The sequence below is a fragment of the Eublepharis macularius genome, chromosome 3, assembly GCF_028583425.1.
Source record: "Eublepharis macularius isolate TG4126 chromosome 3, MPM_Emac_v1.0, whole genome shotgun sequence".
NCBI classification, from domain to species: domain Eukaryota; kingdom Metazoa; phylum Chordata; class Lepidosauria; order Squamata; family Eublepharidae; genus Eublepharis; species Eublepharis macularius.
This window is the reverse complement of record NC_072792.1, coordinates 41528110-41556017: the sequence shown is the minus strand read 5'-3', so window position 1 is coordinate 41556017 and position 27908 is coordinate 41528110. Positions and strand designations below refer to the sequence as shown.

Below are 27908 nucleotides of genomic sequence, written 5' to 3'. Positions count from 1 at the left end.
GTATCTGTATCTGTGGGGGAGCAATTTAAACAAGAGAAATGGTGCTAGAGGATCTTTGCCAATCAAATTAGCAGCCCCAAACAAGTAAAGAAAAGATGGCCTAAAGTGTGATTATGGATCTTCCACACCACATACATTTGTCCTTAGAATAATTATAAGCAAACATCTACTAGACTATGTCTTCAATGTCATTTCAAGAATGTATTGGAGATATGGGATTACTATGAGCCAATTCAGACTTCGCTTTTGCCATGAAGATCTGTATCACAGAACAAATGTCTGACCTCCTGATCAAAGACTGTCCATTTTCCCACTCTGATCTATGTTATCAGTCACAACATTACATAACATCCCTCGGTCATATGGTGAGTATTGTTTCATGACCATGAGATTGGAAATTTGTCACAGGAATGTTGATGCCTATGGTGAAAATAAAGTCTAGATCAATAATGTGGGATTATTCTGCCTGTCAGTTTTGTTCCCTGTTCACATGTCTAAATAAGGAATTGCACTTGATCGACAGGCCATGTCTATTCACAGCCTTCAATCCATAATGCTGGCATTGATTCAGGAAACTTTTTAGGCGTTGGTCTCAAGCATTCAACTTAAGCTCCGGTAGTATGACTTGTTTATTAATTTATCCCCAGTGTAAATTTGACATTGCAGCATCCGGCTGAGTAAAGGTCTAAAAACTACTGCATGTACGAATCAAGTATACATGTAATACAGTCTTCTTTCTAGAAAGATTAGATCCGGCCATTCATTTTATGAAATATGCTGAAGCACTGAATTAAAACATCACCACCTTGAGCAAGCGTTTTGCCACAGGGAAGCTCATACCCTGATGGCAAGCCCATCTTTTAATACTGTGGGTTTGGGGGGTATCTAGTAGACATTGCCAGCTTCCTCCAAGAGTTAAGCACAGCTTGGGTCTGTGGACCCACAACATTAGAATTGAGGGGCCTTGGAGGAATTCAATGTTCTGGAAACATGGCCTGAGGCTCCTCCCCCACCCCCCACCGCATGCAAGGAAAAGTGTCCAGGCTTGAGAATAAAAGGATTTTGCTGGTTTTGCTTCCTCGCATCTGCATTTTATGACCACAGAAACTTCACCTGCTGTTCCGATAGTTAATTGAATGGCTTTTAAGTCATATCAGTAGGGTGGATTCCCACGCAAAACCTCAAATAGACAGGTAACTCTCAGGATTTAATAAAGATCGCAGTTCCTTGTGACTTACATGCATCCTATATTATAGGACTTGGATCCATTTTGTATACCAAAGCTACAAAGGTAACTGTTTCTTTCCTTAGAACCTGAACAGAACCACAGATCAAATACACGTTATTTACCATCAAAGATTCCCATTAAGAGAATCTGCTAACCCTGATCTCCCTGGTATCTCTCTTCTTTCAACCCCTTTGATCAATCACTCACCCCTTGTTGTCCAACCACACTCAAGTACCCAACTTCTAGTGCTGTCCCAAATTAATCCAAATAGCCCAGTTGGAACTTAGACATGTATCAAGTGTCAATATTAATTAACCTAGTTTTCATCAAGTATAGGTGCTCCCGAGTATAAAGATAGCATCCCAACAGGTACTTGCTGGGTACTTTTTGGCCTTCTTTCAGCCTTCTTTCTGGTCCTTACTTTTTGCTTACATTTTGGCCTCGTTTTTCCAGCTCAAATTACAGAGTCTAACAAATGGTTTTTACCTTCCTTCTTCTTGGCCTATCTTTTTTGTGTGTGTGTTCTTTTACTATGCTCCTAAAGTACATTGTGCACTCTCCATGCTCGTTCATCAGGCACCTTTTTCAGCTTGTGAGTACAGCTAGACACGATTCCCTGTGTCTACACTTTTGGAACTATTTTTGGAAATTGCCCATCGTGGACCCTTTGCTCTTCAGGACAGATTGTATCTTTTACTTCTGCGTTCACACCTACACATACACCAGCACATCTAGGAACATCTAAAATGTCACCACAACTAGGAGATCAATGTTGTTTTCCTGGCTATGGCTGTGTATAGCCATGCAGCTGACGAAGAGAACTGTGGTTCTCTTAAACTTATGCTACAGCAAAGTTGGTTAGTCTTAAAGGTGCTGCTGGTGTCTTTTCTATTTTGCTACTGCAGACTAACACGGCTAACTCCTCTGGATCTGTGTATGGTTTATAACTAATATGGAGTGAGAGCAAATGAACATCCCTTTGTTTTGCTATCTGTTTTTTGTTGTATTCTTTTTAGTCTGTGCCGTTGTAGCCGTTCCATTGTTTTTCTATTTAGTAGTAGTAAAACCACATTGACAAACTTGGGTGTTGAGTCTTTAATTCCCCACAATCACATTAAGAGTACAAGGGGCACAGCCCGTCACTAGTCCTCCCCTCTCCCACTCTCTCACCCAGCTCTCTTCAGTCTTGTGCCACAGCAAGCACCAACACCACTCTCAGTAGCCTGTTATATATAGGGGGAAAACCCAGTTTATGGTCTGACGTGGATAGCCCAAGTGAGCCAATCCCAGAAGCTAAGCAGGGTCAGCCTTGGTTAGTAACTGGATGGGAGACCTCCAACAAAGGCCAGGGTTGCAGAGACAGGCAATGGCAAACCACCTCCTCCTAGAAATTGCCATAAATAACTATTACTTGAGGGTACTCTCCACCACTGAAATCAACCATGCGTTTTCAATGTCTGTTCAAGTACCAATAACCTGCATGCATTGTACAATCTTATCAACCAGATAAACTGGAACAACTTGCAGCATTCTTATTTTCAAAGAAGAATATTTAAAAACTTTTAAGGTGCCCTGCTGTATCAGATCCATGATCTATGTAGACCAGCATCCTCTTTCACACAGCAGACAACCAGCTCCCCCAAAGGGCCAGGAAACAGGGCATAGAGGCCAAGGCTCTCCCCTGATGTCCCCCCCACCCCAGCAGTGGTATTCAGAGGCTTGGTATCTCTGGATGTGGAAATTCCTTTAGGGACACTCTAAATGTTACTTCCTTCACAAGTTCACCACGGAGCCAACTCGAGCTCATGCAGACACAAAGCAGCTCTGGGTAATGGCTTGCATTAAAAAAGGAAAGCCCAAATGGGCTCAAAGAGCTGCTGCTGGGGGAGGAAAAGCTCTTGCCTTTCTCCCAAGCATTTTTCCCTGTGAAAAGCAGTGCGGGGTGGTGGTGGTAATGCTTCTGTGTGTCTGCTGCATGTGGAGGCATTGTGTGCACATGTGGCAGTGTTGTTTTTGCATAGGAAAAAGAGCTTGGAAGAAAGGCAAGAGGTTTAACTCCCCAGATGGCAGCTTTCCAAGTCCATTTGGGCTCTCCTTTTTTAATGCAAGCCATTCCCCAGAGCTGCTGTGTGTCTGCACAAGCCCAAGTTGGCTCTGTGGCAAACTTGTGAAGGAAGTAACATTTAGAGTGACCCTTACTGGCTAATAGCCATCCTCCTTAAATATCCACCACTCAGGTGGCTGAAATGTGGGGGATTCTTGGTGTGGTTTTGACTAAAGCTAGGTCTTATGAGACACACTTACCTACTCTTCTCCTTTCCTGATAATGTTTGTGATAATTTCTGGATTTTCCCCAGTGCTCCAGAGCAGAGATGGGCACGAACTGAAATACAAACCAAAGCTCGTGACAAACCAGGCTGGTTTGTGGTTCGCGAACCAGTGGTTCATCAGAGCCCATTTCTGATGAACCGCCACGAAATTTAAGCTGGTTCATTTGGTTCGGTTTTTTGGTTTGTCACTGCAGACAGCCTGGCGCCGATCAATCAGTTTCCTAGGCAACAGGGGATTGACTTCCTGAAAGCCTTCTGCTGATCCAGAAGTGACCTTCTGCTGACCCGGAAGTGACAATTTGCTGACCTGGATGTGACGTTTTCATGAAGCAAACAAACCAGTTAGTGAACCGGGGCAGGTTCATGAAAGTTTGTAGTTCGTGAAATGTGACAAACCATGAACTGCACGGTTTGGTTTTTTTCTGGTTTGTGCCCATCTTTACTCCAGAGCTTTGGCACCTCTTTCTTATCTCACCCTAGCCGTGGTGTCATCACAGTAACAACTCTTCTTTGAACATCCACAGAGCAGTTTGGCATAAAACCTGATAGAAAATGGGCAGATAGGAAATGAAGAGCCAAAGAAAAGATGGCTACAGAATTTTCAAGGAGTTGTTTTCATACAACCATTTCCTTTCATGCTCAAAACACTGGGCACTAACAGAAACAATTTGGCAGTAGGCAATGTAGACAGCGGAAGAGAAACAAGTCTGTGTTTTGTAGATGATTGATCAGAGGATCTTTGGAGAGTCTAAGGAGCAGAAAGGGAGGCTGTCATCTAGGACAGACTATCTGGCAGGCTATTAGCTCCCCCCCTTCCCCACCCCAGTGTAAATAAACATCACATGAGCAAGCTTGGCTTTGAGCCTCCCAGCCTCTTGTGATTGGATCCAACTCCAATAGCAGCCATTTTGGGGTTGGATCTGTCACCCAGGGCCATGGCAGCATTTTGCAGAGGTGCCCGCTCTCTGCTTCACAAGCATGCACAGCCTCTGGTGTTCCCTGCCATAGGTGATCTCAGATACGATGATATTAAAACTTGTATTAAGAGACTCAGACTGCTTTCTGATTAATGTGATGAGAGGATCCAGGAGGAGCTGGTAACATCCGTACGAAGATGACAGATAGAGCTGAAAAATCCATACAAATCCATACTCGTATTTTCCAGATCACGTCGTTGTGGCCTGTTTCATTCCTAGCATATTATGCTCATGTTGTGTTTCTCATTTCATGCACTAATAACATGACAATGTGAGGCTTGCCAAGATCTGAGCTAAACCCTTGGGACATCTTTCCTGGGAGGTGTCTATCATCGCCTCTGAAGAAATACGCTCCACAGAAAGCAAATGTTTTCATAGGCAGCAGTAAAACTAAACAGAGCGTACATTTGGGTTTAAATAATCCCCGATAAACATACCGACAGCGTGATCTTATCCAATGGATTTGCTGCCATTCAGGGTTTGAGTGACTTCCCATATGCAGGGTCAAGTCTTTATTTTCTCCCAGGGCATGGAGTGTGTTGCTTTTGTCTATAGCATATGAATAACTTGGAGAAACTTCTTCAGCTTGCTTTGTTCCTAGGCTTGTGACACACTGATTTCAATGGCCATTCTCATGACAAGGGTGTTAGGCTAGGCAATGCAGGGCTTGAGAACCTGAGTTGGGTGGAAGTGTAGCATGGAAATGTTTTTAATATAATAAAAATAATCCTTCTGAGGATTGTGGTCAAGAATCCAAAATGAATTCTACTTCAAGAGTTGACAACAGAGGCTTACTAGTGGGGGCCCCTGCGAGAAGCCTTGCTGCCTCAATAGCAGTGGTGGCATTTCCTGCCACCACAGGCCAGCCAACACCAGTTTTGCTCCCTGGAGTTCGCCCACCTCCATGTTTGCTCTCTCAATGGAGGCAGCATTTCTCCTCAGCATGGCCAACCTTCAGCTTGGCAGCAGCGGTGGATCACCACACAGCTCCCTCCCATGCAACTCCATGTTTGCCACCTTCAGTGGAGGTGCCAGCAGCATTTTCCCCCATCCCAAACCGCCCAACCCCTTTGGAAGTCCCCCGAGCTTTGCCACGGCTCTTACTGCAGCAGCAGCGTCTCCCCAGTTCCCCATGCTTACCACCTCAATGGAGCAGAAAAACAAACTGGGATCACACTGTAAAAAAAACAAAAGACAAACAACACTGTGATTTATGGCTACTACATTGTATCATAAAATAAAATTACATGTAGTCCTAATATTTTTCAGAAATGACAGCAAGCAAATAATACGATCCTGTATCCCAAAGGCAACAGTCCCCTCCAATATGACTGACCCCTTTGAAATTCCCCAGCCTGTGCATAAAAGCCCACCCACCAGGTCTCCTGCTGCTTCTGGCTGCTAACCCTGCATGGCTTTGCCTGGCTACTTCTTCTGAAAGTGGCAAAGATGGCGGTGACTACACAAGTTTTCAGAACCACGTGTTTTGCAGCCAAGTTGTCCCGATTCTTGGATTCAAGCATCTACCTGTGGAGACCATTTGGCTGTTAGTTTAAACAAAGAACAGTGTGGTGTGATTCATTTGTTCACAGCCAGTATTGCCAGTTTTGTCCATAAATCAGGAATCAGATATGGAAACCATGTACTACATTGGCTACCTTTCCTTGCAAAGTTCTAAGTACCCTACACGTAGTTGGTTTTCAGTGCAATCCTATGCTGAATTGAAATCAGTGGGCTTAGATTGGAGTAATTCTATCGAGATGCACTGCTGGCCTCTGTTAATTGAATCTACCGTCTTCTGTGTGTTGAGTACATAGAATGGGACCTAAGCCTCTTTCTACTGATTCAGCAACCCAAGTTACAGCTTTGTGCTAGGAATTTACTTTAACATGATGCAACGTATACAAAGCTAGAAGAAAAGATAGTAAGGGTGAAAATAGCCTTATTGAATTGTATCTTAGATGCATTTTTGGCCTCGTGTGGAGTAACTCCTTTTTTGTTGTTGTTCGGCTTGGATCCAGCAAAACAAGGGAGGATTTCCATCCTTGGAGTGTGACTTCCTCACCTCCACCAGCCTGCTGTAGCCCAAGATGTCCCTTGAAGTGTTGTTTCTGAGAGTCCAGGAAAAACATTGATGTGGGGAGAGGGGAGCATTTGGGGATGCAGGAGGAAGGGGGAAGAAAGTCATGCTCAGTGGGTGGAAATCTTTTCACCTGCAGAAATGTTTGACTAGATCCAAGCCGTGGTCTTTACGGTGTTTTTTACAGTGTTTTTTATTAAGATGTCTGCTGGACATTTCAGTGCATAATTTCTAACAGATATCTTCGTGGGAAAGCCAAACAATGGTTGAAAGATGCAGATATTCTATTAACAGTTCTTAGTTATGTCTCACTATCAAAGTGTGTAGTACTTAACAGAATAACATATCCAAAAAAGACAGTGCCCTGAAAATTCACCAGTGCTTCCCACAGAACTGAGAATTATGTGCAAGTGTGGGGGGAGGCAGTCAGGCTATTACATATAATGGGTAGGTTATCCCAGAACTGACAAACTCGAACTGAAATTGTTGATGTAGAATTTATTTCATATACCCCACTTTTCTCGCCAATGGGGAGCCCAACGTGGCTTAAATCCTTATCCTCTCCTCCATTTTATCTTCAGAACAATCTATGTGATACTGTCCTTAAGAAGAAGTTTCAATTGGTGAGGAATGCTGCTGCCAGGCTATTCATGGGTCATAGAGACCATATCACTTACCTTGGCCCATCTACACTGGCTCTCAATCTGTTTCCGGGCATAAGTCAAGGTGTTGGTGTTGACCTTTAAAGTTCTATATGGCTTAGGACCAGCATACCTGAAGTACTGCCTACTCCCTTATGAATCTACTTAACTGCTAAGGTCATCTTCAAAGGCACTGCTTCAGCTACCCCTGCCTTCTGAGATTAGGTGGGTGGCAGCCTGTGAGATGGCCTTCTCCATCATGATACCAAACCTCTGGAATTCTCTTTCAAGGGAGACTTGTCTGTCCCCTTCTGATGTCATCTTCTTCCATTGGGTAAAGTTTTCTGGTTTCATCTGGCATTTCTGCAGGGATCCCGCCTTCTGACCTTTTGCTTCAATTGTTGTTTTTAGGCCTTTGTATGTGTATTTTAGTTTGGTTTTAATTGTTTTAATGATGTGTTCTTGTTTGGTTTTAATGGTTTTTAAGATGTGTTTTTATCATGTATGTTTTTGTTAGCTGTCTTAGTGGCCCTGATCAGGGCAGAAAAGCAGGGTATATATTTTGTAAATAAATAACAAACAACAGTCCTGTGAGGTAGGCTAGGCTGAGAGTGTGTGAGTGGCCCAAGGTCACCCAGCAACCATCCATAGCAGAGTGGGAGTTTGAACCTGGATCTAAATCTCATCTGACAGACTAACCACTATAACATGATAAAATCGTTGCTGTCTTAATTAAAAAAAAATCTCCAGGATAGGGAATGACCTGACTTTTAAATATGTAATGCAGTTAAGGGTGATCAGAGCAGCTACTGGTAGCCTGAAAGGTAAACATAAAGGTAGTCCCCTGTGCAAGCACTGAGTCATTACTGACCCATGGGGGACGTTGTATCACAACGTTTTCTTGGCAGACTTTTTTATGGGGTGGTTTGCCATTGCCTTCCCCAGTCATCTACACTTTACCCCCAGGAGACTGGGTACTCATTTTACTGACCTTGGAAGGATGGAAGGCTGAGTCAACCTTGAGCCAGCTACTTGAACCCAGCTTCCGCCAGGATCAAACTCTGGTTGTGGGCAGAGCTTGGGCTGCAGTACTGCGGCTGACCACTCTGCACCACAGGGCTCTTACCTGGTAGCCTAGAGTGTAGGAAATCTGCAGCACACCTGACCGTGTTGCTTGGTCCACACAGTACTGGTTCTCCACCCAAGCAACTAAGGAGGAGAGCTGGCACCACTCTTGGAGACGACGGTGTGAGAGAAGGCAATGGTTGTGGCTTAATCCCATCCATGCCTTCTGAACCAGTGCTATTATCAGGCAGGTCTGATAGCCTTGGGACTCAGCTTCTGCCCCATAAATCTGGCTAAGTACAACCCTTGTCTCTCCACCTTCACCATCTTCATAGGTAGATATGCTGCTTTGTGGGGGTACTCAGGTAAAAAATGAGGAGAAGCCAGTCCACAGCAGGCAAGGATCACAGTAGGTGTGGCATGCATCACTCAAAGTGAGATTCCGTGGCTGAACAGAGAACCACCAGCAGAGGAATTAAACACACCAAACATGCTCAGAATGCAGGAGCAGAAGGCTGGGGTTGAGCAGTAGCCCTGGTCACATGTTACAGTGAATGCACGTACATCCTGTATGTACATGTGTACACTTCTTTGTAAGAAAGAACCAACATGCATTCCGTTTAGCTGAACATGCATTGAATGTAATATGAGAATTACTCAGTACGTGTATAAGGAGGGCTACGGCATGAGAGTTGCTGTAGCACAGTGATTAAGTGGCAGGGCTGTGAATCAGCACTCTGCTGGTTCAAAACCCACTACTGCAATTTGCTTAGTAGGTGGCCTTGGGTCAGCCGCTCCTCTCAGTCCTAGCTCCCTGATTGTATTTTGGGGATATTAACAACACTGACTTTGCTCACTGCTCTAACCGGGCACTAATCTGTCTAGAAGAGTGATATATAAGCAAAATTATTATTTCCCCACTCGCCCACCTGAAGCCAGCTAGGTCACCTTGGGTCAGTCTCAGCTTCCTGGAGCTCTCTCAGACCCACCCACCTCATGGGGGGATTGTCATGAGGATAATAATAATACACTTTGTAAACTGCTCTAAGTGGGTGTTAAGTTGTCCTGAAGGATGGTATATAAATGGAATGTTGTTGTTGTTGTTGTTGTTAAGAAAAAACAAGTGTATGAGTGTTCACTGTAACTTATGAACAGGACTATAGAGAGGCACACAAGAGGAACAAATACTCTCCAGTAAAGATGCAAAGACAAGCTGCCACTCACTCAATTGATAGTTGTGGTATTTGGGTGATATATACTCATTTTCTGGTGTAGCTCCAAGTGGTAATCCCTAGCTGAAGATTCTATACCAGGCTGTATGTGGAAAATGAAATGCACAGTGGCTGAGCTCTTCAGGAACATAACATTCTGCAGTCCAAAACTGAGCACACCCCCTACTCCTCATTTTGATTCCTATCATGTACCCCAGCATTAAAAGTGTCACATTCTTTGTTGAAAGTAGCTGAGACAAAGCCTTAAGGAGGACATTGTGCATCAAAACGTTATAGCATCTGTTCATCATTATATTTTTAACTGAATGCCTTGGAAAGCACAAGCTATGGTGGTATGAAGTTGGTCCTCTAGACAGGATTCCAATTTCAGTGCCATAAATGGAAACTTCAGGCTGCTACAGATTCCAAGGTTTATTGAAGTTGGTGGTGTTCAGAGAATTCCTGAACAAAATGCCACAGGCTCACAGAAAATCTGGCACTAGACCCAAAAACCAGAAGCCAGGAGCAACTTTTTTTCTACTCTGAAACACTAGACTAGGCGCTTAGTTGGCTGATTCCACACACATTGGATAATGCACTTCCAATCCTCTTTATAGATGATTTGGAATGGATTTTTTTGTGTGCGGAACAAAAAATCCACCTCAAATGATGGATAAAGTGCATTGAAAGTGCATTATCCAACGTGTGCGGAATCAGCCTATGTGCTGGTGAAAAAATAAGAAATGGCCCTTTCAGATTATTTTCAGATTACACGTTTACCATTTTCTTCCCATTCCTGCCAGTTTCCCCCTGCTTGCCTCTTTTGCTGTTCCATGACTATTTTCCAATGTCCCGTTTCTATCCTTGACTGTTAATTTCCAAAGCTTTTGGAAATAGTATGGGTTAGTCCCAGAAATTCTCCAGATCCTCTTTATGGCATCCTGTATTTCCTGATTTCATTAATACATTTAATCCCACCTTTCATTCCACGAGATCATTCCTTAGAGACCAGTCATCCTCTTCCCTTTAATTTCATTCTTGCAACAGATTTGTGAGGTCAATTATGCTGAAAGGCTCAAGATCACCCGGTGAGCTCTATAACAGAGGGAAGGCTAGAACACAGGATTTCCTATACCCAGTGGGACTGAAGTCCAAGCTAGAAGTGACGAGTTACACTTGAATGGCAAGTGAACAGACTCGCACATATTCCTCCCTGTTCACTTGCGCTCCACTTGCACTCCACTCGAGTGCAAGTGGAGCGCAAGTGAACAGGAAGGAATACATGTGAGTCTGTTCTCTTGCCATTCCAGTGTAACTCGTCACTTCTAGCTTGACCTACAGTAACCGTAACGCTACAGCAGAAATTAGGTTTCATAGTCATTTTAACTTGCAACCCACCCCCACTTCTTTCAGTATATAACCCATGAACACCCCCACCAAACACAAAATAAAAACTTTTGAACATATGAATAAAATAAAAAGTGTAATTCATTATAAAAGAAACAGCTATTTAAACACAGGAACAAACTTTAGTATGAAGGTTACAAATCTCCCCACTATCAACAGTTGGATTAAGAATCCACTTCATTGGGCCAGACTGGAGATTGACATAATTCTCCCTGTGCTTTCATTGCTTACAAATCTTCCTGCAAAAAGTAAATGTTTGCTGTTGCTTCTGAGGATTTTCTTGAAGTGTATCTGACTTGGCTACAAGCACATCTTACTCAACAGACCAACTCAGTAAGCAAGGATAGAAATGTGCTTTCAGGAGAATACTTCACCCTTTCTCCATGACAAATACACCACTTTCCTTCATAAGGAAACACCTTATGTGCTGAGAGACTCTCTACACAAGACATCTTACACGGGGATGCTCAAGTGAAAGATCTTATGCTTGGTTGTTGTGGATTTTCTGGGCTGTATCGCCGTGGTCTTGTCATTGTAGTTCCTGTAGTTCCTGTAGTTCAGGAACTACAATGCCAAGACCACGGCGATACAGCCCGGAAAATCCACAACAACCATCGTTCTCCGGCCGTGAAAGCCTTCGACAATAGTTCTTACGCTTGTTCTCCCATTGTGGATACACATGCACTGCCAGGAAGCCAGAGCACACTTGAACGTAAGACCACACAGAAAGTAAGGGTCAAAACACACAAGACGCACAGGCGAGTGTCAGATCATGCAAAGATCTCTGGAAATTGTAGTTAAAAAAAAAACCAGCCACACAATATGAATCTCAGCTCAGCCGGGGAGAATTGCAACTGGAGGAACTTTCTCACACTCTCCTCTCTTTCTTTCAAAAATGCTCTGGGAGCTTGGGATGGAGATGGGGGAGGTTCAGAACGACATAACAAGAGGCAGGAAAAAAGCCGAGGTGTTTTGCGAGTGAGAGAGAAAGCCAGTTTCTCTCATTCTTCTTCTCCCGGCAGGGTCCTGTTACATCTCCCCCCCTCCCCACCCCATCTCTGAACTCCTGAAGGAAAACCAGCCGATTGGATTTTTGAAAGAGGGAATCTCTCCAGTCGAGCAGCTGTTCTTTGCAAGAAAATCCACTTTGCTTGGTTTTCCTCCAGTCGCTTGGAGAGGGGGAGGATTAGACTACCACTCCCAGGGACGCTTGCAAGACCAATCAAGCGCTCGTCATGTGTAATTCATTTTGTGTGTTTCCACTAGTCACTTGAGCATCCCCATGTAAGATGTCTTGTGTAGAGAGACTCTGACTCAGCCAACTGATCTAGCAAGCTCAGTATAATCTTTTCTGATCAATCAGTTAGCATATTTATTAGCTGCTTTCCTCCCTAGCAGAATCAAAAGTAGTTTACGACAAATAAAAATGCAATTTGATTAAATTAAAATTACAATTTAAACATACAAATGAGAGTTATAACAAGAACTAACTGTATCCCTGGGCCGGTTTGGAATCCAACAGGCCAGTTGTCCAAGGCCACACAGCATGGGCCACAGGCTAAGAACCAAGAACCCTTGGCTCCTGCCCTATGGCTAATACTTCAGGGCTCACACCTCCTAGCCATGCTCCAAATAAATGAGACAGGAAGAGCAAACAGAAAGCATAGGTGGCAGCCTGGTTGCTCTCTGTCTGTCGTCCTTGCTCATCACAGGCTCTCACACAGACAAAGACCACTTCAAACATCTTCTGGGATATTTTAATTGGAAACACCAAAAACTGAACCTGAGCTCTTTCTCTCTCTTTTTGTGCAAAGCATGTACTCTACTCAATAAGCAACATCTTCACATGGATGCTACTGCATAATGCATGGCATTATAGCACCATGAAGCAGAGCAATGGTTCTGGCAGGAGGCCCGTGTCATCTGTTATGTGAGGTTTTCCGCTAATAAGGAGAAATAGCAATAACAAAGAGGTTGGTTAAAAAGAGGCAGCTCCATGCCAGCAAAACTACAAATTGCACTAATGCATTAACAACGAAGGCAGTTGAAATGTCCTTACTTTGTGTCATTATAAGATAACTTGGCAACTACAACTGGTTCAGAATGCGGCAGCATGATTATTGATTACTATGAACAGGTATCACCAATTTTAAAACAGCTACATTGGCTGCCAGTTGTGTCTGAGGGTCAAGCTACAAGTGACGAATGATACTTGAACGGCAAGTGGATCGAGTGGAGGGCAAGTGGAGGGCAAGTGAACAGGGAGAAATACACTTGCCATTCAAGTGCCATTTGTCACTTGTAGCTTGGCCCTGAGTTCAATTCAAGGGGCTGATTATAACCTTTAAAGCCCTTGATGGCCTGGGACCCATCTGAAGGACTGTCTGTCCCCATATGTTCTCATGGGCCAACTACAGTCTTCCAATTGCCACCTTCTAGTCATTCGTCCACTTCAGGTGGCTGAATGGCTCCTATTTTCTGAGAAGGTGGGGGATGCTGTCTCTAGAAGTTTTTAGGAGGTGTGGTAAGGCTATTTTATTGGTGAGGGCTTTTAATTGAGTATAAGCTGCAAATGTATCTTTGGGGCTGGGGTAAATGGGGTTTTCGTGTATCTTGTATCTTTTGGAATTATAAGCTACCTTGAGACACAAAGAAAATGCATGACCTCATCACTGGAAACTTTATCTGAAATAGGTTAGTTAAAAAAAACCTCAATTGTTTTTATATCCATGAATTAAAAGTTATGAATCTCAGTTTACTTAACAGCAGCAGGCAGCACAGTGGAACAGACCAGCAGAAAATCTGTCCACAGATCGAATAGGGATTGTGCTCCTGAGTCCAATATGCCCCTAATTATTACACATCACAGTAGCAATTTACTTCTTTAGCTAAAATAGAAGCATTAAGGTGATCCCATTTGTTCCCGCTAGTTTAAATGCAGAGAAAGGACATCACAGCAACTACTGTCTCTGCTTAAAGGTTTTTATAAATCCCTACATGGTCAGGAGCCCGCCTCCTTCCTCCAGTAGAGATCTTTTAGCACACCTTCTTTATAAAAGGCACCAAAGCTGTTTGGGAATCCTTCAGTTTAGCATTTGAGTCACTGGAGTCTGGATTTATTCACTTTCCAGGTAAAACCAGTAATTCTTTTTTTTCTCTTTGCAGATGAGTAGATAAACCAAGGCATACATAATGTGATGGGGACTTGAAATTGCATGCTTATTTTTAATGTGCATGATGTATCATGTTCAACAGGTGGCTGCAAGGTCAAGCAAGAAGCGTAACAAGCCAGTAATGTATCACTTGTGGTGCTAAGCTTAAATTCAAAGGGTCTGAAAGATACTCTTTCAAAAGATTTATTGCGAACAGAAGATTCTTAGTTGTAGGCCTGGAAGATGAAAATACAAGCTTCCAAGTATCAGAATGAAACAAGCCGTGCACTCAGATGGACATAAGAGTCAAAATGAAAGATGAGAAATAAAAGTCTGAAACAAGTCAGAAACTCATGAAGAGATGAACCTGGAAAGTTTCCATTGAGAAGTTGCTTTCACAGATTCTATTCATTTCCCTGGTCTTCCACAGTAAAACTTTCAGGCAGATTGGACTGAGTGTCATTTATGCTTCTGCAGGGGGGTAGTCTATTGCAGCAAGAAAAAAAAGGAGTCTTGTGGAGGCCAAAGATATTTTAGTGAAAGTATTTGTGGGCTAGAGCAGCAGCTGAAGTAGGCCTAACTCATGGAATTTATGCAAGAATAAATCAGTTGCTCTTTTAGTTGTCACAAGACTCTTTTTTGTTGGCTTATGCTTTTCTGTTTGATGTGCCATTGATGAAAGCGAAAGAAAGGAAAACCAGCATTGGTGGAGAAGTTAAAGTGTCAGATTAGGATATGGGAGACCCAGGTTCAAAATCTCACTCTACCGCTGAAGATTACTGGGTGACCTTGGTCTGGTTACTCACTGTCAGCTTAACCTACCTCACAGGGTCGTTGTTATGAGTTTAAAATTGAGGATGAGAGAATGATACCGTAAGCTATTTTGGGTCCCCAAAGCAATGGAAATAAAAACAGATTTTCAAACCCAGGTTTCAGTCTGGATAATGAACAGGTGAGTAAGCCTTCAATCCAGGAAGAAGCTGCTTTACGGCGCAATCCTAAACAGAGTCACATCTTCCTAAGGCGTTTGTCTTCAATGGATTTAGAAGGCTGTAACTTTGCTTAGGACTGCATTGATAGTTTGTTGGAGGGTAAAACAGCAGCGTTATATAATGAGGCATCTTCAAGACTAACTCTTCTGGCATAAGCTTTTGAGGACATCTAGTGGTCATCATAGGAGATCAGTTCCTTGGGAATCTGATAGCAAGAAGTGTGTGGAGGGGAGGGGGGGTCCTATGTTTTTCTTAATCTGAGTTCACCACTGAACTGGGTGAACTAAACAGGGCTGAAAGATGTCTAGAAAGATGCTGGTGGAAAACTCACATTGACTCGGATAGACCTTGCTGTTGACCTTGCTGTAGAGTGCATTGAAAGACCTACGAAGTGGCATGATAGTGGCAAAGAAATGTTATCTCTCTGCAGCCATTGCGTCAGCTGATTCATGACCATCCCAGTCATTTAAGGTATCTTGGCATCTTCTGACTGCTAAATCTGAACTTTTAAAGAGTCCAGTAGCACCTTTAAGACTAACCAACTTTTATAGTAGCATAAGCTTTCAAGAATCACAGTTCTCTTTGTCAGATGCATCAATCGGCATCTGACGAAGAGAACTGTGGTTCTCGAAAGCTTATGCTACTATAAAGTTGGTTAGTCTTAAAGGTGCTACTGGACTCTTTACTATTTTGCAACTACAGACTAACACGGCTAATTCCTCTGGATCTATGAACTTTTAAAGGCTCAGGAACACACAATTAGCTGTGTGACACCTTTGCAAATATTTTTGCTGATAAAATAGTAAGAATACATTTTGCTCTGGATGCCAGCTGTAATATCAAAGAGGGGAAAGAAATGCTCAATACACTGTCTGGTCTGCATTTTGATCGAGTTACAATAATGGATATTGACAGGATTCTGGCATCTGTGAAGGCCACTACTTGTGCGCTGGATCCGTGCCCATTTTGGCTGCTAAAAGTATGTAGAGACCGTGTAAATGAGCCCTTGATGTCTCTTGTAAATCAATCAATCTGCCCCTTTTGGGCAAAGGGATTGAGAGAGCAGTAACAGAGCAACCCTAGATCTTCTTGAATAACGTTTGAGCTTTGGACCTTTTTCAGTTTGGTTTCAGGCTGTCTATGGGACCGAGACAGCTTCAGTGGCTTTACTTGACAAGTTCTGTCTGAGTGTAGACAAAGTCCATGCTTCTTTATTGCTCTTCCTGAACTGTCTGCAATGTTTGATACAGTAAATCATGCCATCCTCTTTAGGCATTTGGAGGCAGAAGTAGGTATAAGGTATGAGCCTTGGACAGATTTAAACCATTCCTTATGGAGTGGACTCCAAGGGTTGTGGTCGGAGACCGGCTATCTTCAGTGTGGAATCTGGTGGAGTTGCACAGGGTAAAATTTTATCTCCCATGTTATTCCACCTCTATGTACAACCTTTTGTAGCTTTGGAATTGGATGTCCTGGTGATGCAGTGAAAGTCTTGACAGCTGTGCTCCAATGGCTGGAAATGAAATTGAACTTGAACTTGAACCCAAACAAGACTGAAGTGATGCAAGTTGGGAAGGTGGAGAGCTTGAAGAAAGTGCTTTCCACTTTTGATGGGGTTCAACTGACCCTCTCAGACTTCATTAAGAGCCTAAGAGTGATACTGGACTCGGCACCAATCAAAATCAACAGCTGCCTATACATGCGCTTTCTCTGTGGTGGCCCACACCTTGTGGAATGGCTTGCATTTGGAGGTCAGGAAATCTCTTCACTCTCCTGGCTTTCTGCTTACTATTCAAAACTGAATTATTCAGGAGAGCATTTTTACACAGGTAATAGGGCTGTGTTCTGAGGAAATGGTTCAGAGATGCTTGTGTTAAAGGGACTGTAGACTGTACTACTGGATACTATCTGTTGATGCAGGTACGATCCAGCTGGTTAGTTTCTACATCATTTAATATGTTATGTCAAATTGCTTGTTTCAGCTCTGTATTCTGATTTATACTTGTGTTCAGATTTATGCTATCCATATCCTATTGCATCGTTTGAGCTTCCCAGCCGTTTATTGTATTAATCCTGCACTGTGTAATTTGAGTCTCACTGAGAAAGGTGGACTATAAACAAAGATTCTGTAGCACAAAATGCCTTACAGTTTGATTGTTCCTTCCACAGCATTCCCAAAATGCTTTCAACCCAGTACCAGTTGTTTCCCAAAGCTACCCAAGTAATAATGGAAGAGGAGGAAGGCCTTGGAGAAGATTCTGAACTGAGCATTGACTATTCAGCAACTGACTCAGGTTGTGCTTTGTTTAAAACAAACAAAAGAAGGAAGCATGGGTAGCACAGGTTCTTCCTAGAATATTTTCTGTGAGATAGCCTCACTTTAGTTCCCCCATGCAGGAACCCCGCCCCCTTCATACTTACATTAATGCAAATGTGAAAATGAACAGACGTGCGTCCGTCATCTTCATCATGATCTTTTTTATATGTCAGTTCATGTATTATGCAGTTTACAGCCCCAAATAATGCATGTTTCCTGAGAAGTGTTCCTAGGATTCCAATCAGAGCCAGTGAGGCTCAGGGCCAAGCTACAAGTGACAAATGACACTTGAATGGCAAGTGTATTTCTCCCTGTTCACTTGCCCTCCACTCAATCCACTTGCCAGGCAAGTGTCTTTCGTCATGTGTAGCTTGGCCCTGAGTCCAACCCAAATTAAGGTTCCAGTCCAATTAATTTAAACTGGAGATTAGAGCAGTTGCGTTGTAAACCGAGCAATTTTTATATGATAGATCATTTCCTTGATCACTTTCTAGGGTTTGGATCCACCAAAGCATTTCTGTGGCTAGAAAGATTTCTGGAAATGTAATTTTCTTACCTTCCCCCAAGGCCCCCCAATGCTGTTCCTGGAGTCCCCTATGCCTCTGGAGCCTTCTTTTGGGTGGCATTTTTGGACTGCAACAAGAAGTGGAGGGAGGCAGGGAAGTGATTCTCCGTGGGTGGAAAACCTTCCATCTGTGGAAATGCTGTGATGGATCCAAGCCATAACAGTCTAAAAAGAAGTGTACGTAACCTGAACTTTGAACCAAATTCATTTCACTCACATACATCATGGCTGAGATCTTTTAATCCCTGGACTGAGCAGAATTGCCAAAAGAAATGGTTTCCACTTGAGCATTCCCCCTGACAAGCTGCTCCAAATAGGTTGTAATGGGGCAGCTTTAGAAGGGAATACAAAATCACTCTCTCCATATTTGTACCAGGTTTGCCAGACCTTGGAAAATTAACACACATACGCACATGTACACACACTCACACGCACGTTATAACTATCAGATGTAGGCCCTTAAGACCCCACTGCCCACCAGGGTCCTCTGATTCTCAGTATCTGAGCAAAGCCATTTTTCCTATATGCTATTACATTGTAATCTACATGGGGATTCTCTTAATCCTAATGAAGTTTGTAGCTCTTTGAGAACATCATGAGGAATTGCTTTTCGAGGAAGGGGGATCAGTCCATTTTGTTTAAATCCTCTTTGGGAGCCAGGTTTTTGGGGGGGTGAGGTGTAGCTGTGCTAGTCTGCAGTAAAAGAGCCCCTTAAAGACCAAGATCTTCATGGTGTAAGCACTGGAGAGTCAAAGCTCCTGTCGTCAGATACCAGTAAATGCGAGGCCGTAATTATACTCTTGCATTCATACGTAATTTCTTCTTTCTCCCCAGGGCCACGTATTTTTAAAATGTTGGAGAAATGGGTTCCAAAAGCATCTCACTATTTTGACAAAGAACATTATTTTTATGCTGGGCACCAGATCACTATTCAAGAATCCATAGAAAACTTTGGAGCCATAGTGTGGCCTGGGGTAAGTTTTGCATGGGAAAAAATCAGCATCACTCTAGCAAATGAGCTTCTTTATGATGGACTGCCTGATACAGCTTGTTATAGCCACAGGGAAGACGTGTGCTTGCGACTGTAATAGAGGACAATTCCTCACACTCCTCTTGGCTATACATCCTTCGGTTCTGCTTTTGGGTTTCCTTTTAACCAGCAGTTTGTGCAGAGTTCCAACCATGAACAAGTGTCTAGGCACACAGGGAAGAAACCTTTTGACACAGTCTTCTTAAACAGAGGAAGATCTTTATTGTACTATATTAAATATATTACAGAGCACAGAAATGCAAGGAAGATGTGCAGGTGGTAATGCCTTAAAACACAAAGTTGAGCAATTTCTCTCAATTATGCCAAAAAAACTGCCACCAAGGTGACCTTTTATTTTGAGTTTTTAAGTGTCAGACTCTCCCCTCTAGTGGCAAGTCCAAGTTTCCTTTACCATGGATTTCTCATGTTCAGGTAAGAGTCTAGACTATCATAGTAGAAATAGGAAAAATAAGAGGCAAGAAAAGAGGAAAAACTAGATTACTTTGCACTTTGTATCACAAAACTGTCTAGTTACCCACTACCCTGCTTGTGTTTTGTGCAACAATGATTCCAAATACAACCATCTATCTTGAATTACCTTTTCCAACTCCAAAAACCCTCAACCTTTTAAACACATTTATGCCCAACTAAGATTAACTGAGAAAATGGTGTGAACTCGTTTTGTTTTTCTAAACACCCTGTTCTGCCAAGGGGCAGGTCGTTTTTTTTTAGGATTTGGACACAATAAGCACACAGATGTTGAAGGAAGAAAAAGTTTATTCCACAAGACACAAACACAATACAAGAGAAAGAGACAAGTACTCCAAAAGTAATACACCAAGTAACAAGCCACCCATACCCCAGAAAGAGTAACAAGGAAAGAGAGGATACCACCGAATGCACTGCACTCTGTCAAGGTGCTGGGAGCCCCGAACAGCAAAGAGTGAACTCCTTCGGCCCAGCTTTGTACAGCACTTGCTGCAGCGGAGTCCATGTCGAGGCTCTGCTTGGGCTGTCTCTCCCTTGGATTTATATACATAAACCCACCTAGCCTCATCAACCTCCCTAGCCGAGAGATGATTAAAGGGAAGGGTGATTAATCAAAGGAAAGGAAGAGCTCCAAGGCCACAGAATGCTGTCCGGGTCAAGGCGTTTTGTCTGAGGCCGTCTGAGCACTTGGCACCGGTTCAAGGTCTGATTGCCCAGGCCTCCCTTAATCAAGTAATCCCCACACCCTTGGGCCAGGTGCCTAATTTACACCCCTGTCTGCACCGTGAATGGGACAGGGGAAGTACCAGCACAAGGTCAAAAGCCTGCATCAGCGAAAATTAGCACAAGCTGGCAAGGCAGATTCACATACAGTGCAAGGCACATATTACAAGGCACACATAGGCCAAAGATGGCTCTTTAGGCAAGACGGACGGACGATGGGACCACTGTCTCCTCGAAACACAATTCCTCTTCCACGTTTTTAATACAACCCTCTCCAAACGTTCTAAAATAAAATTTCGTAAGAGTGGCACTAACATTACTGAAAGCAATGGAGACAGATTCAGAAGCCTCAATCTCAGCAGTGGGTGTCTGCACAGAAGGGAAACTAGGCAATGAAATTCCAGAAATCAGTATAAATTTCCTGGCGACTCACTTCTGTAGCTTCATCAGTTGAAACATGGCTATTCTGATCCCCGCTTTTTTTTTTGCGGGGCGGGGGGGATGGTTTTGAGTAAAAGCAAGCCAATGGCCTTTTTCTATATCATAGTATGCTGCTAGTTCATGACAGGATGAGTACAAAAAGGAAGTTCAATTTCTAACAAGACTTAAATAGATCCATCGTAAGTGGCGGGCATCTTGCATTCCTCAATAATTTGCTCAATTTACACTCAGAGCCAAAAAAGTACTGCCAGTAATGCTGCATATGAAAACCGGTGCATTCACCGCACGCCATGTACGGTACGGCTAGATTTTTAAAACTGTATTACTAAAACAGGCATTTATCATCTTAGGCTCTTGCTCTGTGCCAGTACCTGGAATCAGATCAACAAGAAATCATCCTCAAAGATAAAAAACTGATAGAACTTGGAGCTGGGACAGGCCTGGTGTCCATAGTGGCAAGTATATTAGGTTGGTGATAACCTTAAATCAGTATTCTGGTTTTGAGGCTGCATGTAGTACCCTGCTGTGTCCATTCCTTCTCTCACACTTCTGTTCACTTACACACTTCCGTATTCTCTGTATCTGCATGCAATATTCCTCTACATAAATATTCAGTTTCCCCTCTCTGCTTCTCTTTATCCCTTCCCGTTAACGCAGATCACTGATTTTAGGCAATGCATGCCGATGCTGACAGCTTAAGGATCTCAGCAACTGAAATGACGTGAGACACTGTTACACCTCAGTGGCTGAGTCAGTAGCTGGAGAGAGCTGGTTTCTGTCACCTGAAGCCAGAGCCCTTACAAGTAATAGCTGCACAAGTCTCAAACGCGGCATTAAGATTGGTTCTTTCTCTTCCTATTTTTACAGCTTTACCTGGCTAAATTGACTTAGTCTTCATTTTCCTGCAAGTCTGTATTTTGTACTTTGATACCTTTTTCATCTCTCAGTGACCATAGTAAGTGCTATAAAATTACCTAACGCAGGCTTTTACACCCCAGAGAGTTATGTTAATTATGCCATCGAAAACTGAAATTCACAACGCCTGCATCTACTTAAGCTGTAGGAGTCTGCCTAGCAAGATCCTAAATTGTTACCCTTAAAATAAAATCTTTGAAACTGAAATCCCAGGAGCCTCGACCTGTAGGAAGTTGTCATTCGAAGGTGCAAATTCACATGTGGACCAAGTGGACATGTGGATGACGCTACTTAATTTCACTCAGCCGAGGGGTGTTCTGTAGAATTCTTATCCAGAGGCTATGGCATATACTCATTTAAGGACTAATACTATATGAGTGGCTCGCTCCTGCAGTGGTCAAGCAAGTATTATTACTCTGATACACTAACGGAGACCCACAGCTTGAAAAGCAGGGTGCGCTTTATTAAATCAGATCCGTGCTGTGAACAGTTCCATTCTCTTTCAGGTGCATTTGTCACAGCTACTGATTTGCCTGAGGTCCTTGAAAATCTGGAATTCAACATTACAAAAAACACACGGGGTATGAATATTCACAAGCCTGAAGTAAGAGAGCTGACGTGGGGGGAAAACCTCAGTGAAGACTTCCCCAAGCGAACCCACCATTATGATTTCATTGTGGCTACTGATGTTGTGTATCACCACACTGCTCTGGATCAACTGTTAGACACAATAAGCTACTTGTGTCAGCCAGGGACAAGCTTGCTATGGGCAAACAAATTCAGATTCAGCACAGATTATGATTTTTTGGACAAACTCGGCAACATATTCAATATCACACAACTAGCAGAATTTCCAGAGTCAAATGTCAAATTGTTCAAAGGTACAATGCGAGAAAATTAAAAATGGGAAGGTATACCAGAACCTTAATTCAGTGTTCTGCAATTTAAAATTTACAGTAACTTCTTTGCTTTACTATGGCCTAATCCACAAGGGGGGATAGGGAGTGAGGCGCTGAAGCTCTATTTCCTGACCTGAAGGAACGAGGAGGCAATTGGCCATTTGCAACCATTTACATAAACATAGAATACTTAATTGTGACTTTCTGTGTTTTTGGAATGGGCTGGGTACAAAGCGAACAGATGCTAGCAGTGTTTTCCCTTGTGGATGCAATTTTTCCACGACAATTTGCAAGCATGCACTTTACCCAATTCCATCCTTTCATTACGGACATTGCTGGGATATTCATCAAATTGTTGGACTGAACTAGCATTCACCATCCATTGTTGCTTAAGAAAGACTGAAAGGGAGGGGGACCACTTTTACTCTATATAATGGTCCATATGATGGCACAAAGGCATTAATCCAAACTCGCTGAAGTATAGAGAAGTCGGGACTGCCAAAACCTGTGTGTGTGTGTGTGTGTGTCATATTTCCAAAATACAAGAACAAGCCAACTGCAGATAATGGGTATTACTATTCTGTAGTTACTACCAAATAACCAATCTGTTTCTGTTGAAGTGAATAGTAAATATTTACTCAGGAGTGTTGAAAGTAGGATGTACATGTGAGAAACAGACTAATATCCTACATCAGTGACCTCTCACGTTTCAAGTCATAACTAATTAGTTAACATTAACCAGTATGGTATATAAAATATATGCTGTGACCACTATTTGCAACACTGCTGGAAACATTTTTACTTGACCTCCGTGAAGTGAAATATGGTATTAGATAACAGGGCTGAATCCACCACTGTCCTCTGTGTTCTCAAACAAGAGGGGAGAGGTTTCCACAATCTCCAAGAGAACTTCCCACTTGACTAGCTACCTCCCGTTCTTTATTCTATGCTGTTCTCCTAGGTCACCCCACCCCCAATGCTCAGAAGCAGTGTTTTGGGTAGCTATGGAAGACAGGGAGAGGAAAAAACTCTCTCCAGACTCACTCCCCCCACCTCATTTGCTATAAAATTATCAATTAATTCCTAATGCCTCGCATATGTATTCTGAAAAATCAGGACAGGTCTGTTTTGTTTGTTTTATTTTAAAACAATTTTTAAAAAATGAAATATGAGAGTGAAAGTTTTTGATCTTGAAATTTGCACATTTATTCTGCAGTTTTACATTTTTCCAAACATTATTAAACATATATATATGTATAAGTTTACAATACCTGATTAAGTGTTAACTGTTTGACACTTTATACATGTATCAGTTTATCCTGACACTGCCTCACATGGATATATTTGAGTATATCTCCAACTTGAAGATATTCAAGAGCACCTTTGCATTAGCAATTGAGAATACACTTCTTGTGAATTTGAAAGTTTTTAAAAAATTCAAATTGTAAACTTTTGCAAATGATAAGTTTCATTACAATTAAGTCTAATAAATAAGGTTTTAGCTACTGTTGATGTAGCTTTTTTAAGGCCTTCATACAATTGAAAATTTATGCTTAAACATGTTAAAACCCCACAGCTCATTGTAAAAATAACAGCTTGTACAGGCTTGTGGTTAAAAATATAAACACTTAAGAATCACATACACATGCAAGAAACTCTTCATTTCCTAATCCTTTGTGCTGGCCTTACTAAAACATCCATTGCCAGCAATGTGATGTACGCAAGAGGTTTTGGTTGTTGTGTTTTCAGTTCTAGCATAACCCCACAAAGATTTCATTAGACTGCGCACACAGATACTGCAATCCCTTGTCCTTTGATTAATACACACAATTTAAGCATTCAATAATGGATGAAAACATGCATTCCAGTAAGATCACCATATATCTTTATATCCGGTCTATATGAGCACCTCAAATTTACAACTGCAGGTATTTCAAAACACACAATAATCAGGTGGATACATGACAGGAAGCCAATTTTCAGAAAACGATGCACAGTGAGTCCATCCAAGCAACTTCATTAGCTGAAGAAAAAAGGAAAAAAATATTAAAGTTCTTTCATTTTGAGATGTACTATTTTCTCTACAGAGAGGTTGGTTTTCATGGTTTTATGGGATTCTAACACCACACCAGAAGCTAGTAATATTAAACACACCCGTCTAATTTACTGGGGCTCTAAACTAGTAAGTATAGTATGGTTTTATAGTTCCTAAAATGCAAGTGAAATTTTCACGTAGCTTTATTTTAGAGGATATAATGATCACGGCTTACCTGGATACAGTTCTTCAGGTTCTCTTTGGTTGATTTCTCTTCAGCAAGTTTTGTTGCAAATTTGAGGCCCCTCCCATACATTTTATTTACTAGCGCATGTTTATAGGCAAAAGGCAAAACCTAGAAAGTGTGTAAAATAAAAGGCTTCACAAGCTGAATCCAAGTCCTGCAAAATTAATATGCCTAAGTTCTTCTTCAGATATTATACAAGATGTGGAAGAATTGGAAGCACAAGATTGTGGGTCTCACAATGTTTCATGTAGCTCTTAAGACTCTCTTGTCTTATGTTAAACACTGTAGACAGCTACAATGGTCTGTATAAAAATTCAAAAGCTAAAATGCTGGACAATACTGTTATTTACAACCAACTAACATCTCAACACTATGCAAGCTTCCGAGTTCTCCATAACTTTTAATCAGGCTGGGTGCCCAGTGGAACAAGGGAGGAGGGAGAAAGAATAATAATGTGTTTAAACACTCAATGCATATTTTTTGTGTGGTTTTGCACAAATGGAGTGTTGGTGCATTCCACTGCAGAGACTAAAATGCATTGTACTTGGTCATAGGCTCCAAGTCAGACCTTCAATTACATATTTTGCTGTATGCTTTCACTATCTATAAGTAGTAAAAATTCGCTTGCGTAAGCTAGTGTTTCAGATCATGATACAATTATAGACATGTGGCATCCTGGACACATACATTTTTGTTTTACTTTTAAATTTTGCTGTCCTGCGATTCAACTTTCACCTCTTCCCATGTTTACAGTTTCCACTAAAGCAACCACGATTTGGCACAATACCATTCATGTACTCTCCTTGTCCAGTGCAGTGAAAATGTTCCCAAAAACAAACATGGAAGCAGAGAAAACAGGCAGATTCTGTGTCAGTCAGGGATTTGCTTCTGTCAACATATAACATGCTGTCTGTGTTGACAGTGCAAATTCAGAATAACTAAAAAGGCTTCAATCATAGAAAAAATGCAAGCAGAGGCACAGTAGGGAGATTTTTTTTTCCAAACCAAGAGCAACCTCAAACTACACTACATGTTATGAAATATTATAATGACTCTTTTAGCCATCTTCTCTTGCGGGATGCTACAATACACGGATTAGCTGCAAATTACTGGTCATTTAGACCACATGCAAATGGGTTTTGCAAGAACAGCATATGGAAGATCATTCGTCTCAACTGTATAAATCTGTAATTCTGATTCCTCCCATGGCGCCCCTTTACCTTGGAGTCGGATAAATCTGTCCATTTTGATGTTTCCCAAAAGGTTTCTGTCAGAGCATCCAAGCAGCTCTCCTGGATGTCGTCCTTACTTTCTGTATCGCTCGACACTGCCCCTTCTTGGGCCTGCAACTGCAGAAGCTGGTCAGCCAATGCACTTCCTTTCCGACACAGTGCATCTACTAATGTAGATTTCTGCTTGTCCATCTCGCTAAGCGGGAAACAGAAAAGAACCACTGCATTTACACGGCAACAGACTCATTTGCGGTCAGCGGGCTTAAAATTCACAAACTCGCACTAGCCTTTAAATGAAGACAGCTTCCCTCCGTTACGCCCAAACAGTTGAGGTAACTGACAGGTATATTAAACATTCCCCCAAACACACACAACACGTCCCCCCCTCAACTTCAGTCTAAACGGACACTGATATTGGAAAAGTTAAAAAAAAAAAAACCTCTCTCTTTAACTGGAAGGAACCAAAATACACAGCACAGTTTCTAGTGAGCACAAACTGAATCTACTTCTCACTGTTTTAGAACATGCTATTCTTCTATCAAACTTCAGATGGAATAGTAAACAGTTCCACCTAGAATTCAGAGTAAGAAATGTACACACCCACCTCTCCTTTTAATGGCTTTATTTTTCAAAAACATGCAGGCTACTTAACAGATAAGGGAGGCCGTGGGCATTCAGTGATAAAATAACTGCTCTACTCCCTTCACTATGCTGTATAGCCCAGGGAAATGCATGATACAGTGGTTCTTCCTGGAATCTGAGAACACGCACTATTAATAACGGCATTTCAGAATCTCCACTCTGGGCTTACTCTGAAGTGCTTTTTCCTCTGAAGTTGTCCTTATTGATGACTGCAAGAGTTAGCCAAAAGACAATCTTAGGCTCACTGCCCTTACTCTAGATTTCCCTGTAAGGCACATTTGGGAGCCTTCACCACTGGGAATGACTAGGATGTCAAAGCTAGTCTGCAGAAACTGGGATGGACAACACTGAAAGGCAGGGGGAGCAGCACTGCTCAGTACAAGAATTTTTCAACCTTACAGCAGTTGCTCTGTTAACAAATGATGGGCCCTTTGGGGAGAAATCTCCCCGAGACGATTTAGTAACTACCAAAGCAACCCCATTCATTCTAAGAATTTCCTGGCTTCAACAATATTTCTCCAGCGAGTATCTCCAAGGAGACTGATCAGAGACAGAGAGTCAGACTTGGAAGCATTGTCGAGGCCATCCTACTCCAACTCCCTGTTTGCTGCAGGGAAATCCAAAGCCGGAGAATTCCCAATGGGCAGCCGTCTAGCTTCACCTTATTCATTCCACTGTTCAACTGGTCTTACAATTACAAAGTTTCTCCAAACATTAAATCAGATTTTACCCTCAGGGGCAGCAGCCCTCGTCAACGAAGACGTGATTGCTGGGCGGTGAGAGCACAGGGAGTGCATCCACGTGCCATGTTCTGACTTGGAGAATGCTGAATGCTGTTATGTCATGATTGACAGAGCAGCTCAGGGGGACTGCTGACTGAAATGCTGGCTCTTTTTCTGGGGTCAGGTTGGGTTTTTTCCCACTAGAATGCCAACTTCATTCCTAATGAAATAGCTTCTGTGTTAATCTCACTTTCCCACTAATTATTCTGAATGTTTCAATTTCAGTAAGCATGAAAACAACAAAAAACAACAAAAAATGGGGGAAAAAACCTTCAGAAGATCTGCCTAATGTCATACATCATTACAAATCATGTGAATACATCCCCAGCCTGCAACCATTCCTGCCTGAGAAGCAACTCCGAAGTAATCCACACCAAATTAAATGTGTTTAAGGCCTACTGTAATGAACAGCCTTGAAAGCAAAATTGCTTTAAGAACTCTAGAGGCACAAGAGGAGTGTAGTCAATGCAGACTGCAGAAATAAGATGCGAGGAAAAAAAAGTATTTA

General features: G+C 42.3%; 2 protein-coding genes across 6 annotated transcripts in view; one reads left to right on the top strand and one right to left on the bottom strand.

Annotated features, from left to right (window-relative positions):
• METTL21C (methyltransferase 21C, AARS1 lysine) overlaps positions 1-22656 on the top strand; it is a 37092-nt gene extending 14436 nt beyond the window's left edge. Inside the window, exons 1-5 of one of the 3 annotated variants that reach the window (XM_054973479.1) lie at positions 13996-14070; positions 17253-17377; positions 18800-18939; positions 20999-21116; positions 22070-22656. In XM_054973479.1, the coding sequence (XP_054829454.1) occupies positions 17263-17377; positions 18800-18939; positions 20999-21116; positions 22070-22464 (768 nt within the window). In that variant the 5' untranslated portion in view covers positions 13996-14070; positions 17253-17262 and the 3' untranslated portion in view covers positions 22465-22656. Of the gene's footprint in view, positions 1-13995; positions 14071-16802; positions 16913-17252; positions 17378-18799; positions 18940-20998; positions 21117-22069 lie in introns of those variants that run through there. The other 2 variants (XM_054973478.1, XM_054973480.1) reach the window with 2 other exon arrangements.
• A 1096-nt stretch (positions 22657-23752) lies between these two features.
• The window catches only part of TPP2 (tripeptidyl peptidase 2), a 48003-nt gene continuing 43847 nt past the window's right edge, over positions 23753-27908 (bottom strand). For 2 of the 3 annotated variants that reach the window (XM_054973474.1, XM_054973475.1), the window contains 3 exons: positions 25965-26172; positions 24733-24852; positions 23753-24485 (listed from right to left, as the gene is read on the bottom strand). In XM_054973474.1, the coding sequence (XP_054829449.1) occupies positions 24396-24485; positions 24733-24852; positions 25965-26172 (418 nt within the window). In that variant the 3' untranslated portion in view covers positions 23753-24395. Of the gene's footprint in view, positions 24486-24732; positions 24853-25964; positions 26173-27908 lie in introns of those variants that run through there. The other variant, XM_054973477.1, reaches the window with a different exon arrangement.